The sequence below is a fragment of the Zootoca vivipara genome, chromosome 2 (genome assembly GCF_965207765.1).
Source record: "Zootoca vivipara chromosome 2, rZooViv2.hap1.1, whole genome shotgun sequence".
Taxonomy (NCBI): domain Eukaryota; kingdom Metazoa; phylum Chordata; class Lepidosauria; order Squamata; family Lacertidae; genus Zootoca; species Zootoca vivipara.
In genome coordinates, this window is record NC_142584.1 from 54,998,286 (window position 1) to 55,014,096 (window position 15,811).

The 15,811-nt window shown below is 44.2% G+C and overlaps 1 protein-coding gene across 12 annotated transcripts in view; it reads left to right on the plus strand.

The window, feature by feature from the left end:
• Nucleotides 1–15,811, plus strand: part of TCF7 (transcription factor 7) — a 115,792-nt gene that overhangs the window by 85,613 nt on the left and 14,368 nt on the right. For 7 of the 12 annotated variants that reach the window (XM_035105445.3, XM_035105444.3, XM_035105449.3 and 4 more), the window contains exons 5-9: nt 78–168; nt 4,836–4,922; nt 8,054–8,164; nt 8,801–8,963; nt 11,366–11,473. In XM_035105445.3, coding sequence (XP_034961336.2) covers nt 78–168; nt 4,836–4,922; nt 8,054–8,164; nt 8,801–8,963; nt 11,366–11,473 — 560 coding nt within the window. The remainder of the gene's footprint in view (nt 1–77; nt 169–4,835; nt 4,923–8,053; nt 8,165–8,800; nt 8,964–11,365; nt 11,474–15,811) is intronic. The other 5 variants (XM_088661903.1, XM_088661905.1, XM_035105451.3 and 2 more) reach the window with 1 other exon arrangement.

Genomic DNA, 15,811 nt, shown 5'->3' on the forward strand with positions numbered 1-15,811 from the left:
TAGCCAAGTTAATGCTACTTAAAAGAAAGCTAGTAATTGCTTCGCCTAAACTTCCTGATGTTTCGATTTTCTGCCAGGTGTACACCGTACTTCTCAAACATCGGACATTTCTGGTTTCTATTCCCTCCCTCCTAGTGGAGTTGGACAGATAACACCTTCTATGGGATGGTAAGTATTAAACACCTATAACTGAGGGAAGTTTGTCCAAATTGGGCTACCTGGGCAACACCAACCATTCTCCACAACACCTGAAACTCTATGTGTACACACTTCAGTATGCTTTTTCCTGGCACCACAATTAGTTCTTGGCACTGGTCTAGGTGTGAAAAAAAAGATTTTGAGCAAGATATTGGTTCTCTCTCCTGCTCTCCTACTTTGATCAGGGACTGTTGTGTTGACCCTTGGCCTAGAATCTCTTCTTCAGCCCCATGCTGCCATTCTGAAATGCCAATAACAAGGAAGAGAGTGGTAGGTCTTAGAATTTGCTTTCTTCTCACCACGGGCATGTGCATACCTGAATTACTACAGAAATCTTGTTGTTAAATTCTGTCCATAAAACATACGGTTCTACAGATGGCCTTCCCCTCCTTACCACGGATTAATGGTAATTCAATGTGGGTCCTAGTAAACATGCAAGAGAGAGGGAAAATGCAATTCGGGGCAGAGTGTTTTAAAAGACGAGGGGCAGCATTTTCTCCACTTCATGGCTGTATATTTAGGCCAGAAGCTAAGGAGACATTCAACCATAAGTAGACCTCTCCCCACCCCTTCCATGTATTAATTGACTTACGTGATGCAGCAGGCGTTGGTACAACTGTGCAATGCATGACAGTGTGGAATTGTAGCTACTTCAACCCACCATTTCTGAACTGGAGATGTTGCCAGAAGATTAATAATAATAATAATAATGGAGAGCAAAGTTCCTGCATATCAGCTGAATGCACTCTGTAGGGATAGGGGAGATGTTTGGTTCAGTGAACCTAACTAATTTGTAATTTCCAAAACAATACCGAAATCTAAAGACAGCCTTCAAAAATTGTGCTTTTCTGAATTTTGCACTGTAGTTCTCCAGCCGAGTAATGTGTGCAAAAATGAATGTACTGGGACAAAGTGTACATAAAAATGCACACGTTAGTGAAAGTAATCTACAAAGATGCATTATGTTCGGCAATACTGTTTTGCAAAAATGTAAAACTGCATAAAAACACGTACATATTGGGAGAAATTCACACTAAAATGTTACTGAATTTTCACAGAGATTTTTTTAAAAAAACACCACACACACACACACACACACACACACACACACACACACATGTGCAAACTGATAATGGAGAACTGAACTTAAAATTGGAAGAATGAGAAATGGAAAGAAGCCAACATTTGCAGATTCACCCATCCTTAGCAGTGTGCAGATAGGAATTTCTGCCATAGCTAGTAAACTGTGGCACAGGCATGTTAAGTGCATCACCTACAGGAGGTACAGTAAAACACATCACAAAGCAATACAATACAATATTTGACTACCAAATGATGTTCCATATATTTATTCACAAAAGAAGAGGCACCTGAGGCTTCAGGCTTTATGGTTGGTTGGTTCTTTAGATGTTTTATGTTTAACATTGTGTCTGTCCTAGACTTGCTATAGTTTGGGCAATGATTAACTACCATTTAAAAGGAATAAAGTCATTTGGAGAGGATCGGAAGACCTCTGGGTTATTTTTCTGTCGGCGTGGAGGGGTGTCCACGGATAAGACAGACAGGAAGTATGTAAGACACAAACCCTGCTTCTAGAAAGGAAAGCTGATTGGAAGGGGGGGAAGCAATCAGTTTTTCATAATACTTTGGGTTTGTTGCTTGGTCAGGCAGCATATCCATGCTTTTACTTTCTATTATCACCTCTTGCCAACTTTAACCACTAGTGATCAGACAGCCAGACGTGGCTTTGTCATGCTGGCCACATGTCCCAGAAGCTATACGCCAGCTCCCTTGGCCAATAAGGCGAGATGAGCGCCGCAACCCCAGAGTCGGTCTCGACTGGAACTAGGGGCCAGGGGTCCCTTCCCCTTTACCTTTTAAGAGATCAGGAGGCAGACATTTCCATTAGCACTTTCTCCCCGTAGCCAGCACAAAGTATTTCTCCATTTTCAATGCAATATCTGTTTCCATTAAAAAGTTGCATCTCGAGGAAGCCCAGTTTTTCTTCCAGTTGCACTGGGGCTGGAATCCAGAGGCTTGCACATATGTAGAAAACTGTTTTGTATCTGACCATGGGCCAGGCTACATGTTACATTAAATGTGTGTCTTCGTTTACATCTTTCTGTTTTAAAATACCAGCAACACTGCAGCAGGACCCAAGCAGGAATGGGACGCACAGCATATCGGGAGAGGGTCTATCTCTCTTCTCCAAACATAGGTTCACAGCAGAGTCAGACCAATTTCATGCTTTATGCAGAAATTGTCTTTGCTGATAGTACACCACCGGTTTTTGTTTCTCACAGCATACATTAAAAATGACAACCCAGCTGTGTCCCTAAATGCACAACAGGGAGCCCCAATATGGCCATGACTTTGCACTCTTTCACTCATATTGACATTTCTAAATGAAACGAAATTCCTGCACAAAATTCAAATACCTATAAAAACGTTAAGGAAACCCATATGTAAATCATAAAGATGTTATGATAGTGTTTTCCAGAGCTTGCTAGATTGCAGCACTTGGCTATGAACTCCTGGTGCATCAGTGTGCAGTGGAAAATCCCGCAATGTGTGCACAGTACCATTTGCATGTGGGTGTACTTCAGATTCTTACGCAGAAGTGCACTTTGTGACCCTATAAAACACTGGTGCAAGTTTATCTTTGGATTGCAGTCATTGCATAGAGCTCTAAGAAAGTTAGGTTTGACTTAATTTCTCAACAAGCTCAGTAACAAGCATTTAGTTAAAATCTTGTTCTCAGGGGGATTTTATATTTACTTGGCTTCCCCAAATTTGCAGTTTAAATGTTTCCCTATATACTGTATGCAATCTACTCCCATTTGTATACACTGAGCTGTCTACAAGCAAGTGCAACTGATGCCCCTCAAATAATACGTCCAGGGGTGTGTGTGTGTGTGTGTGTGTGTGTGTTATTTGGCCTCTCCACACCATGCTTTGCAGAGGTTTGGCAGCGTTAGCAGTGCTGAAATTAATTGTGGAGGAGGAGGAAGACTTCAGAGCCCCCATCTGCCAGTAACAAGCACTGTGGTATGTGAATGGCTCTGAACGTTCACTGATCTGGAATGAGGCTGACTTCAAACACAAAGGGGTCTGAATGCAGGAAGCAGCTTTTCCTTAGCAAGAAAGAGTTCGGCAGGAATGTCCTTTGTACCTGCCAAGTATTTTGGGGAAGAGGCCCTGTAATAAGTCTCCCTTTAATTAGGTGGAATGACAAGTCAAGAACCTCAAATAAAAATGGCTTGCAGTCCAGTCTGGTGAGCTTGTTCACTGAAGCTTAGCTTAGCTGCAAACACACCTTCCCTAAAAAGCCTTGTAAATGGTGTCATTTGCACAATATGAGCTACGTATGCAACAATTTAACTTGATGCCTCATGCTGGTTTTGAAATAACTTAAGTAAATAAATATTTCCATTCTACTTTCGCAGGGTTTTAAAACACACACACACACACACACCTACAAAAAAAAAAGCACTTTCATTCTGAATAGTCAGAATCGCGGATTGATTTTCCAGTTGAAATAATTTCCATGTCAGGTTCACATTGATGAAAAACTTCCTTGGCTATGGCCATTTCTTTTCTTGGGGAATCTTGGCCTATGGAATAATGAATGTCACTTCAGAATTAAACTGTGTTCTCATCTCCAAGGCCCAAATGTTGAAACTGCAAAAGCCTGCTTCCTGTTGTAGCACTTGGCTAGTGTTCGGCATATTTTACATGTGCTCCTAAGTTTGCAGCAATGTTGCCTGGGTTGCAAGTTTTTAAGCAAGTAATGATAAGAGTTAATTTAGTCATTAGTAGGAATAGTAATAATACTTAGGAGGTTTAAAGTGTTGCATATGTCAGTGATCCTTATGTTAAGCCTGTCAAGTAGGCCTCCATTATTATTATTATTCAGGCTTAGGGAGAAAGGAGCAGAGGGTTGTCTAAGTTCGCCTAATGAGTTCATGGTGCAAGTGTGATTTGAACCTACTGACTCAGAACTCAACAGCCACTGTAATATGCCTATTAATATTGATACAGAGAGGTCTACCCAGGCCTTAACACTAACCCACGAGGGGAGGAAGGGCATAGATCAAAGAGCAGGCACAAACTATGGTGGGAGTTTGAACTACACTCAGTCTTTCAGCTGTGCCACTCATGCTGAACCTGCTCATCTTCACCCTGCACCAGCTTTTAGGGACTAAGGTACAGAATCAAGAGTAAGCGATGCCATCAACAGCACTCCAAACCCAAAGGTTCCTGCTTCAATTACAGCTAAGGAGAAAGCATTTGGAATCAGCATCCAGTAGGATTTGAAATGTCACCCTTGAGAGCTATAGGGAGGGTGCGTCAAGAAGCTTGTGTGCAAATCAACTTGGGTCGAGGCCTAGTTCTTTAGCAATGTTGCAGAGCTGAGAGTATAATAAGCGCAGGTAGGGTTCTAAGGTGGCATTAGTGGAACTTTCCTGTAGACCTGTTTAGACTCACCTCCCCATTGGGACAGAAGCCAATGTACAACAGGAGGCTTCTCCTTTTCCCAAAACTACAAGTCCGTGATGAGTCCAGTTGGGAAAAGGGTATGCAGGAAAGGTGGCACCGATATAGATGGTTTATGGACTCTTTCTTCCTGATCCCAGGCAGAGCCAGCCTGTCTGTCCTTTCCAGTCATGTGGATTTAGACAGCCCTATACGTCGGCGCTCACTGCTGGGGCTTCTTTCTCTAGGTAAGTATGAGCTGCCTAAGTCAGGACAAAATCGCTCTGCTTCTTTTGCAGTCCACGCCGTTCAAGCTTGCAGCATTTAAGGAGGCTTCTGGGTGGCAGCAACAGGGTAGGGAGTCTCCTGTTTTAGGCAGGTGGCTTTTAATAATAATAATATTTTAAAACAGCACACAAACTTAGCACGCTCTCAAAAAGGAGTAACACAATTTTGGCTTTGGTCAACAATAGTAGGGGGTGGAGAGAGAGAACCCTCATGAAGATGCTGTAAAGTCCATCTTCATGTGAGCACCACCACTGCAGCCTCAAACATCAGTATGTCTCTTAGTCTTATGTGGCTGAAGACAAAAAATAGAATTTGTAAGTGCTTTGACAAAAGGTTTCACCTCTCATGGTGTGCACACATTTCTTTTGTTCTGTTGTTGCCTGTGGTTAAACAGTTCTTCCTCCCCAGATTTTTTTTTTAAAAAACAACAACAACAATGCAAAACTTTGCAAAAGTTATTTACCAGGCCTGGTAAGAAGGACGAGCGCACACATTGCAAGCAATGGTGTCCCTTTTTGCTTTCAGCTCTCAAAAGAACCAACAACGCTGTTGTCTGTCTCCAGCATAAGGGTCCCCTTGTGGTGTTACTTCAAAATACTGCAGAATATAATGGACACCCTTATTACTCTGCCATGGTTGTCATCTTCAGCTAACAAAAGTAGAAATTGGCCTTGTTTGGGACAGAGAACCTGATAAATTCAAACCATCAGGTCAGGTTCTCATTCCTACCTTACTCCACTGCTTGAGTCCACTGTCAGCTTTCCTCCATGCATCATGCTCTACTTGAGTGCAAGGCAGATGCCTGGCAACGTCCTCCTTGTCCAGTTAATTCCTTGTATGGCCCCTGACAAGAGCCCTCCCTTGGCTTAAGATTGCTGGCTTTGGTAACCTGGAAATGTATGGCAATTTACAACAGCTGAGGATGGTAGTAAACTGAAAGCATCCATGTACTATGGTACGAACCAAATATTTGCTTTTTTCAGGCTGTTCCTTTTGTGGTGGCAGGACTGTGTACTGCAGTGCCCCCCATGCAACACTTTAAAAAAACTTAGACCTGCCTTCAGAAGGGAACACAAATTTCCCATTGGCCCTCCAGATCTGAACTACCAATCCAGATGCTGGTTGTGAGTTGTTCAAGAATTCCTTGGAATGATCTGAAGCCAACTTCCATCTTCCTTGTCTGTCTTGAGAAGGTCCAACAGGGATGCACTTTAACCTATGGGTGTGTGCGTGTGTGTGATTAGATAGATAGATAGATAGATAGATAGATAGATAGATAGATAGATAGATATGTGCACCACTTGATTGGGCATCTTTGGCTTTGGCTTCTACTCTGTGTAGTCCTAATGAGAGTGCTCAGTATGTCTCTTGATGAAGACATCATGGGATTTGCTTTAGGAACAGTAGCCGAAAAGGCACTTGATTATAATGAGGATGATAGTACTATTGTTATTACCATAATTTTCAGCCTGCCGGAGGCAACTACTCCAGTCTAAGCATCTTAATATTTAAGATAAATGACTCTGCAGACCTCCTTGGTTGCCTGACAGTTTCATTCTTCATCATACCGGCATTCCCACTTTGCAGAGAAGAACAGGGCAGGTTTCGCAGACAAGAACACACACCTCAGCAGATAATGATCAAGCTTCAAGTCATGCCAGTAGATTAAAATCAAGCATCATTTCTTTTTGTGCCAGCAGAGCTAATGAACAGTTGGTTGTCCCCCATGGGCAATCCTGCTGTCTCAAGCTTCAGTCATGAAGCTTGGTATACTGACAGCATCATTCTCCAGTGCTGAAAATATTTTTCAGGCCTGATGAAGGGTGTATAAACTATTAATCTTAAGTAGCTGTGTTATGATCGCGATGGTAGCATTGGCTTTGCCCTCCCAGGTCCCATTGTGCTCAGAATTGCTCCAGGGAGGCAACGAGGTCTGGAGACGGCCAGAATGTTTGTGTTACAGCCGTAACAATACAGTGTCAACAGGGCATCTGCTTCAACCATTGGTATCTCCAGATATGGCTGTGAGAGAACCCTGCCTGAAACCCTGGAGAGCCATGGCCAATCAGAGCAGATGATACTGAGCTAGATGGACCAATGGCTGAATTCCGCATTGTTTTTGCAAAGCAGTTGGTATAAAAATTTTGCCCAGGGCCTAACCTGAAATGGGCTTAGCCATACTTCACAGTGTTACTAGGACCATGGATTACTTAGGCAAGAGCAGTCCACACACAGCCCCAAACAAAACATATGCAGCCAAAAGTCAGTGCAAAATGCCCACTCTTTGAAACTGAAAACTGGTGTGTGCACTGAGAACAGTTAACTACAGCCCTTTGAGTTTAATCACACACCAAATTAAGTCTTGTAGCCTCTATTTAACTGCAGGCCCAATGAGGAGAAAATACCAAGTCAGGCTTGGCATTGCCTGCCTCAGCATTGCCTTCAGCTTCGTCAAGAGCTGTGATGCAGCACTCTTGGGTGTTATTAGTTCAGGAAGAGTGCTTCACTTACAGAAACCCAGCCAGGTGGGTGGGGTATAAATTATTAATTAATAATAATAATAATACAACAGAATGTCAGGATGAGCTAGGATAATGCAAATGGATGTCAGAGGGTCACTTCACATGTAAATTACACTCAATTAATGGGCTTCTGCTCAGTTGCTACTATGAATATAGAAGGAAAAATTCAAAGAGTGCCACCTAGTGGGCAAACCTCTGTCTCCCAAACACTTGAAAAACAAATCATTAGGTAGGATTGCCATTGCCAAATGTCCCAGTGTTGCCTCAGTGGCCCTGTTCCAGAATGTGGCAGTTCCACAGAATATAACTAAGGATCCATGCTACAGACCTTTTGCAGCTGCGTAAGCTTTTAGAAACCCATCCGCCATGTTTCTGCTGCTGTGTGGTTTTTTTTTTGGAATTGTCATTGAATATGCAACCATTCCTTTTTAATCATCAATTTACTGAGCATTCTTAAAGGTGGTCCTCTCTCTCATTTATTTAGAATGAGTCCAACTGCAGTATGAAATCCAGGAGGTCTGTAATCTGTTTAAAAGCCCAGGCAGTCACAAACATGTTTTATGTTGCAGGATCACGCATCCCTTGATGCTCGGCTCTGGAATGCACACCACAGGAATCCCACACCCGGGCATCACATCTCCCTCTGGGAAACAAGAGTTTGACCATTACGACCGGAGCATGTAAGTGACCAGGTCTTGGGAGAAAGCTTAGGCTGGGACGATATAATTCCGCATCCATTTTGCACCTTTTTGAAGCTGCTTCTCCTTGGCAAAGCAAGAGCCAGTATGGTGCCACTTCCAGTGGGGAAAAGGAGGGTGACATTTCACACTTCTCTCGGCCACTCTGCTCCCCCCCCCCCGCCCCAAGGCCTGTTTCGATGAGGGTGGGGAAACTGATGCCCTTCAAATGTTTCTGGGTTCCTGTGTCATCATCCCTGACCATTGGCAATGTGGGCTGGGGCTGAGGGAAGTTGGAGTCCAACAACACCTGGAGGACCACAGAGGTCCCCAGCCCAGATACAGGCCATTTACAGTTCTGCAAACTGGAACAGTAAATGCAATGGGTTTTGCCTCACATTTAATAAATCACAGGTAATATCTGTCTATGTTGAATCAGATCAGAGACTGTACAGAGTCCAGCATTGTGTCTCCAATGGTAGCAACTAGGCCATTGCTGGAGTCTGTATTTTACTGTCAATATATATATTTAAATCTAAGTTTTGGCTCATGGATTTTAGTCTTTTCCCAGCAGATTTACGGTTACCATTCAGTTCTTTTTTTACTAACGAGTTGTTGTTTTTTCCTGTTTCCGGCAAGGAAATCACAACCAGAACCAAAGAGAGAGAAAGAAGCCAAGAAGCCTACCATCAAGAAGCCTCTGAATGCTTTCATGCTGTATATGAAAGAGATGCGGGGGACAGTCATTGCTGAGTGCACCTTGAAAGAAAGTGCAGCCATTAATCAGATATTAGGAAGGCGGGTAAGAGCACAAAAAGGAGGTGGGGGGTGTTCTGATGACTAGGGAGGCATCATGGATATGTGCTAGCATTTGCATCTTCAGTACTTCCAGAGGCCATGGGCTTTTGGGATCCATGGTTTAAGAACGTGAGGGGGGGCTTGACTAGAAGATCAGGCCTATCTAGTCCACCGTATTGTTCTCACAGCACCCAACCAGATGTCTGTGGGAAGCCCACAAGCAGGATCTGAGCACAGGCTTCATCCGGCCTCCTGAAGAGCAAATACAGACCCAACTCCACTGGGTTGGGAAAGATGGTGGAAGATGGCTGGCCTTTCATGCTTGGTGGTATAGATTCCCAAATGGCCATTTGCCAGCTGAATTAGCTGGAGGTTCCCACAGCACAGTGGATAGGCTGCTATGCTGCTAGGGTTGCCAGACTCAATAGAGGACAGGACTTCTGTGCCTTTAATTGCCCTGCTCTCTTTTGAGTCTGGAAACCTTAAAGAGAAACCAGCAGACCCTTTGCTTGGAAATTAAACAAAGGGTCTGCTGGTTTCTCTTTAAGGTTTCCAGACTCAAAAGAGAGCAGGGCAATTAACGGCACAGAAGTCCTGTTCTCTATTGAGTCTGGCAACCCTATATGCTGCTGTTAGGGTAACCATGCTTAGCAAGGAGGTTAATGGTGTGTGGGTGTGGGTGTGGGTGTGTCCGCTCTAGTGAAGCTGGGACTGATGACTGTGGCCCGTACTGGATATTTCTTTTCTTTAGGATACTCATTAATGGTTTTGAGACCACTCTCTTAGTTGCAGTGGCCTGGCAGACTGTATTACAGACTTGCAGCAGAATCTGAAAGGGTCAGCAGAAACTTAGGGAGCCAATGCCTCCATCCTTTTGCTCCACCTTCTCCCTATTTAGCCTAAATGTCCTCCACTGAGTGCATTTATGTGGGCTTCCAAGATCCACTATGATGAATTTCATAGGTCGTCTTAAGGAACCTTACGTTGCTGTAGTAACTGCCAAGGAAAGCCTTCAATGCCTTGCTTTGTGTTTTATTGTCTTTTGCCAACCCACTGCCACCTGTGGCAGACTGTATGTCACTCCTCACGTCACTGAGCATAATAAATTTTATTATTGGGGTTTTCCAAGGCTGCTATGTTGTCAGGAAATTTAGGTTGCAGCAATATGTTTTCAGCTAAGACTCCGCAATAGTTTCTGACATGTAAAGTGTTTTTCACTTTACACGTCTGCAAAACACATGTCTGCAAAACTATGTGAGGTGAGTCCCAATTATTTTCACTGTGTAAGTGGAGAACTTAGAGTGAGGCCTTGGGACCTACCAGACCACTCAGTGAGTCTCTGGTTGAGCAAGGATTTGACTCTGGGTTCCCCAAGTTCATGATCAGTAGATTCACTGGACGACTCCGCCGCCCCCCTTAACCTAGGCATACAACTTTCCCTTGTTTCTGTGAGCACAAACCACTGAGCCACACAACTTTAAATTTAATCCCAAGAACTCTACATTATAACTCTGATCTTAAATTTTGACAGTAAAGACCTGGTTTTTCCTGTACTTTTGTTTGTTCTGTAGAAGCCAAAGGAGGAGAAAACCCACGAAAATAAATGGTTGTTTAGTCCAATGTTGGCTTCTCCAAACTGCTTCCCAAAACAGTTTTGTCTTACTTGAGCAGTCAAAATGCTTCACCGTTCATGTCTAGAAATAAGAGACTGTTGCTTTCTGGTTATATGGCAAAGGCTCCCTGCTCACAGCGGTCTATTTGAATAAAAACAAAAAGCTGTGTGCAACTAGATTACAGTGACTGGAGTAATGATGTATAAGGAGCAAACTAAGTCTTTGCTTAATATGTAGCAGGCAGCTCAGCATCTAGCATATCTTTAGTTAATTACAGGTCCTGGGGGTGGGGCAGGTAATTGACTGCAGTGCATAGGGAGGGGAGCTTTATCTACTCTCCCCAGCTGCAACCCACCTTAAAATCTCCACTACTACCATCACCACCACCACCACTTGGTATGGCTACAAACATTAAAGATATCCCATTGATACCAATGGAAACTTTATTAAATTATTCCCTTGCCTTCCAAAATCCCAGGAACTTTCTGTTTTCCGATTCAGGGTGGTTTTTCCAGTCCTCTCAGAAATGGTTGCGAGCTGCCTCAGCACTGTTTCCATTTGTGGCAGGCCTGGGGAACCTTTGGCCCTCCGGGTGTTGCTAGCCACACCTCCCATCACCCCTAGCCATTGGCCATACTGGCTGAAGCTGCTAGGAGGTGCAGTTCAGCAACACCTGCAGGGTCAAAGGTTCCCCAGGCCTGACGCCTGGTATCCACTCTTAGCATTTGCTCTTTTCTGATCGGAGGGATGGTGTCTCTTGGTGCCTCACAGCTTTCTGTGGTTTCTGTTGCAGTGGCATGCGCTGTCGCGGGAAGAACAAGCCAAGTACTATGAACTGGCCCGCAAGGAAAGGCAGCTCCACATGCAGCTCTACCCCGGCTGGTCTGCAAGAGATAACTACGTAAGTACTCTGGGTCTCTGGTGACCTCGTGAGAATCCTATGCCCATGAAGTCTTGGTGTTGCCTTTCGAACGGTGTGCCTTTCCAGACATTCAGCCTGGGCATGGGAGGGGCTGAAGAGGGAAGGGGGCACAAGCATCGCAAAAGTAGGATGGGAAACTGGGAGCATGGGCATCACCCGCAGCCCCTCCATGCCTGACCTTCACTTGTTTGGGATGGAGGTCTGAAAGGGGCTTTGCGAGTGTGCTTGGGCAAACGCCTTATCAGGATTCTCAGTATCAGAGAAGCTTGTAAACTTATGCATGCACCCAAATGCACTTTTTAAAACAAAAAACCTTCAGACTTTGGCAGTACGCAAGTGAAGGTCAGATTTGGAAAGGGGGAGAAGCCATGTGCCACTCCCACCACACCCACTTTAGCCCACAGGGCTCCAGGTCAAATCCCTGAAGAGGACTTCTTTTGCGGATAATGGTTTACAGCAAGTTGTCTTACAGATATTCAATTTGTCTTACAAATTCAGAGAAGCAATTCCCAAAGGGTTAGATCAGATACGTCACAGGGACATTAAGCATACATAGATGGATAGATGGTCATGTTGACATTAGACACAAGGCAGACAACCATGCTGAGAAGTTTTCACTTTTAGGCTTCTGAATGTTTGGTGGGGCTTCTGGGGGGCCCAGGAGCAACTTGAGTCCGCATTGATTTTGGGGTCTAGTAGACCCAATTAGAGAGGCGTGACTCACATTGTTTTTTTATTGTCTGTTTTTCAACAATCCCAAAGTTTGAGAGTCGGTGGCACAGATGTTATAAAGGTGTGGTGATCTGTCGCGGAACAACCCCATTGGAGACGATAACAGGAGTTAGCCAGACCCTGTTGCTGGTGGCAAAGGGGCCCCCATGACAGTTCAAGGTTCAGGGCCCCCCAAATGTAGTTCTGTCACTGCTGGAGGGTCCCTGCAGTAAACTCTTCTGAAACTACTGGGTTTAGGGGGTAAATTGAATAAACTATAATACATCACAATATTTCCAGCAGATTGAACCTTGCCATGCTGTAGCTGTTATTCAACAGCTCTTTTTAGCCCAGATGTAGTAGAGTGGAATCCAGATAAAAGTTATGTATACCTGATGTTAATATCTACGTAGAGAGTGGCTGTGGATGTCTGTGTTTGCTCACTGTTAGTTTGGTTGGCTAAAGTGATTATATATGTAAATTGTCCTGTGATATTTGGATGAAGGGTGGTATATAAATTTAATAAATAAAACAAAATAAAAATATATATTGGAAGGGGAGAAATAAGAATGTCTGGGGGCAGGTGGGAGTTGGGAGTCCAACCATATCCAGAGGGCCTCAGCTTCCCCAACCCTGCGTTAGTGTTTCTGCCTCTGTCTTTCCTGCGCCAGCATGGTGTAGTGGTTAAGAGCGGTGGACTCGTAATCTGGTGAACCGGATTCGATTCCTTGCTCCTCCACATGCAGCTGCTGGGTGACCTTGGGCTAGTCACACTTCTCTGAAGTCTCTCAGGCTCACTCACCTCACAGAGTGTTTGTTGTGGGGGAGGAAGGGAAAGGAGATTGTTAGCTGCTTTGAGACTCCTTAGGGTAGTGATAAAGCGGGATATCAAATCCAAACTTCTCCTCCTCCAACTCCTCCTCCTCCTCCTCCTCCTCCTCCTCCTCCTCCTCCTCTTCTTCTTCTTCTTCTTCTTCTTCTTCTTCTTCTTCTTCTTCTTCTTCTTCTTCTTCTTCTTCTTCTTTGCTTCCCCTCTTTCTATGGATCTCAGAGGCCCTTGTGCTCTGTATGCCTCCCTCCTTGCTTGCTAAACACAACATCCAAAAACGTATTTCTCCTAAACTTTTAACCTCTGATATCTTTCTTCCCCTCCCCTTTTTGTCCTTCTTTAAATTGTAGCAGGCAAGATAGTAGTGTAAAAATATGGTTTATATTATTATCATCATATTAAATAGTGTTGGTTTCAGGGTATGAGGGCCCTTAGCCATGCAGCCATCAGTAAGCCTTCTTAACCTTGAAGAGGCAGCACATGAAAACTGAGAATTCTCTTAATGCTGCATCAGATCTTTTTGGATACTCTTTGCAAATTGGGAAGGGTAGTACTGCCTGGGCAATGGTCTCCTCCACGTTGGGCTTGAGCCCCTGGCAAATGTCCAACATCTGGAGCCGGCTGAAGGAATAAAAATGCAACAACTGCTAATAAGGTGCAACTCCACTATATTCAGTTTCTTGTTTGATTGAAACTTAGCATATTAAGGGTCTGTTTCATAACTAGTAATTTATCTGTTTACCCTGTGGAGACTTTTTAGTCTGAGTTTGCGCTCCCTGTTTAGAAGTTCGTGATAATACCCACTTTCCTACTGTCTGTCTCCAGGTGTTCGCAGTGCGAAATAGGCAGGGAAGCTGTGAGGTAATAAGCAGTGGTTTCTTTTTAATTTATATGAGCTTGCACTAGATTTATGGTCATCAGAAAAAAGGCCCTCAAGAGAAATTAAAATGCACAGAGAGAAGAGACTCGCAGCTAATAATAATAACCGCACCCATATTTGTCTTAGAGCTCTTAATTATATTAATGTAAATTAACACGTATTCTCTCTTGGGTGATATGTCATACTTAACTTTTGTTTGACATGATCATACACTTACCTGGTGAGAGATTAATATTGCTCGATCCATCTTGATCACGGCTCGCCCCGACGTCATGTGCCATGTTTGCTTTTGGCTCATGCTGACTCTGCATTTTACATTTGCCAGGTTCACATTACTAGGTCCTGCTTGGTTCCATTGCCTCTTCTGATCTCAACCATGGAAGGTGACAAAACCCCAGCATTTAAAGAAGGCAAATACTGCCCAAATGTCAGCTGATAGCTGAACTGAAGCAAAGACTTCAAATTTGATAGTTCGCTTCCCTTTCTGAAATGTGTGCCAAAGATCTTGGGGGTTTAGGAGGCTGTCTGAGCGAACCCAGCATCATCCAAGCTTCTTTGAACTCTACAGTTCATTGATTTGCCTTCATTCTATCATATATTTATCAAATTTATATCCCACCTCTCCAAGGAATTCAAAGTGGCTCTCCGTTTCCATATTACCCCCATAACAGCCCTTTGAGGTAGTTTGGGCTGGGAGTTGGCGACTGGCCCAAGTTGACACCGAGTGAGCTTAGTGGTAGAAGATGGAGATTTGAACCCTGGCCTCTCGGGTCATAAGACTCAGCACTCTAACCACTACACCACTCTGCCTGTACCTGTTTCTAATGGTCCTGCCAGGCCAACACTCCTCTGCTTTAAATTTGAGAGACAATTGGGAAAGGAAGTTGCAGTTTGCAACTGTACTTCCTATCTGTCCACCCTCCCCCCCCCAATAAAAACATATGTGAGAGCTTATATTTCATTAAAAGAGGTTCATCCAAGTTGTTTTCATTGATGCATGCCTGGTTGGTGGCGTTGGAATTTTAAATTTTTTAAGAGAGGGCTTCCCACACCCTCCTAATGACTTGTTGAACATGCAGTTATGTGGCATGCACCCATCAATGAGCCCTGTGTACATTTAGGGAAGTTTTTAAGGTTTGATGTTTTACCACTTTTTATTATTAATAATAATAATAATATTCTGTTGGGAGCTGCCCAGAGTGGCTGGGGAGGCCTAGCCAGATGGGCGGGGTATTATTATTATTATTATTATTATTATTATTATTATTATTAATTTGCCAACTCTGTGAGCTTCTTTTCCACCTGAGTGCAGCTGCAGTGTTTAAAAGCCTGTAGTTGCCTGGGCAGGGCTGTCTGCATGCATCTTCCCTGCAGACTCAGCACCCCACAAACGCAGTTTGTGCTCCATTGTCAGGTCGCTCCACATCCCAACTTCCTGCACAAGTGCAGCATGTCACCAAATTTACATAGGCGGCTGCCTTATACCGAGTCGGACCACTGGTCCATCTTGCTCAGTATTGCCTACACCGACTGGCAGCAGCTCACCAGGGTTTCTGGCGAGGGGGGGGTCTCTCCAAGGTCTACCTGGAGGTGCTGGGAATCGAACCAGAGACCTTCTGCATGCAAGCAGATGGTCTTACCACGGAGCTATGGCCCTTTGGCTCCTGTGCATCATTCTCTTCCTATCAGGTGCATCCCAACATGGGTGGTACAGTTTCATAGCATGCGAGCCTAGAGCAAGGTTGGGAAGATCTCTAGTGCTTGGGGGTTACTATGCAAGAAACGTAGTTAGCCTTAAAGAACAGGGCACTTTCTGAACCTAGGGATTTGTTTTCAGTGCCAGAACTGAACTAAGTTCACACTCCCTTTTGCACAGAAGTCCACCCACATGGTTAGC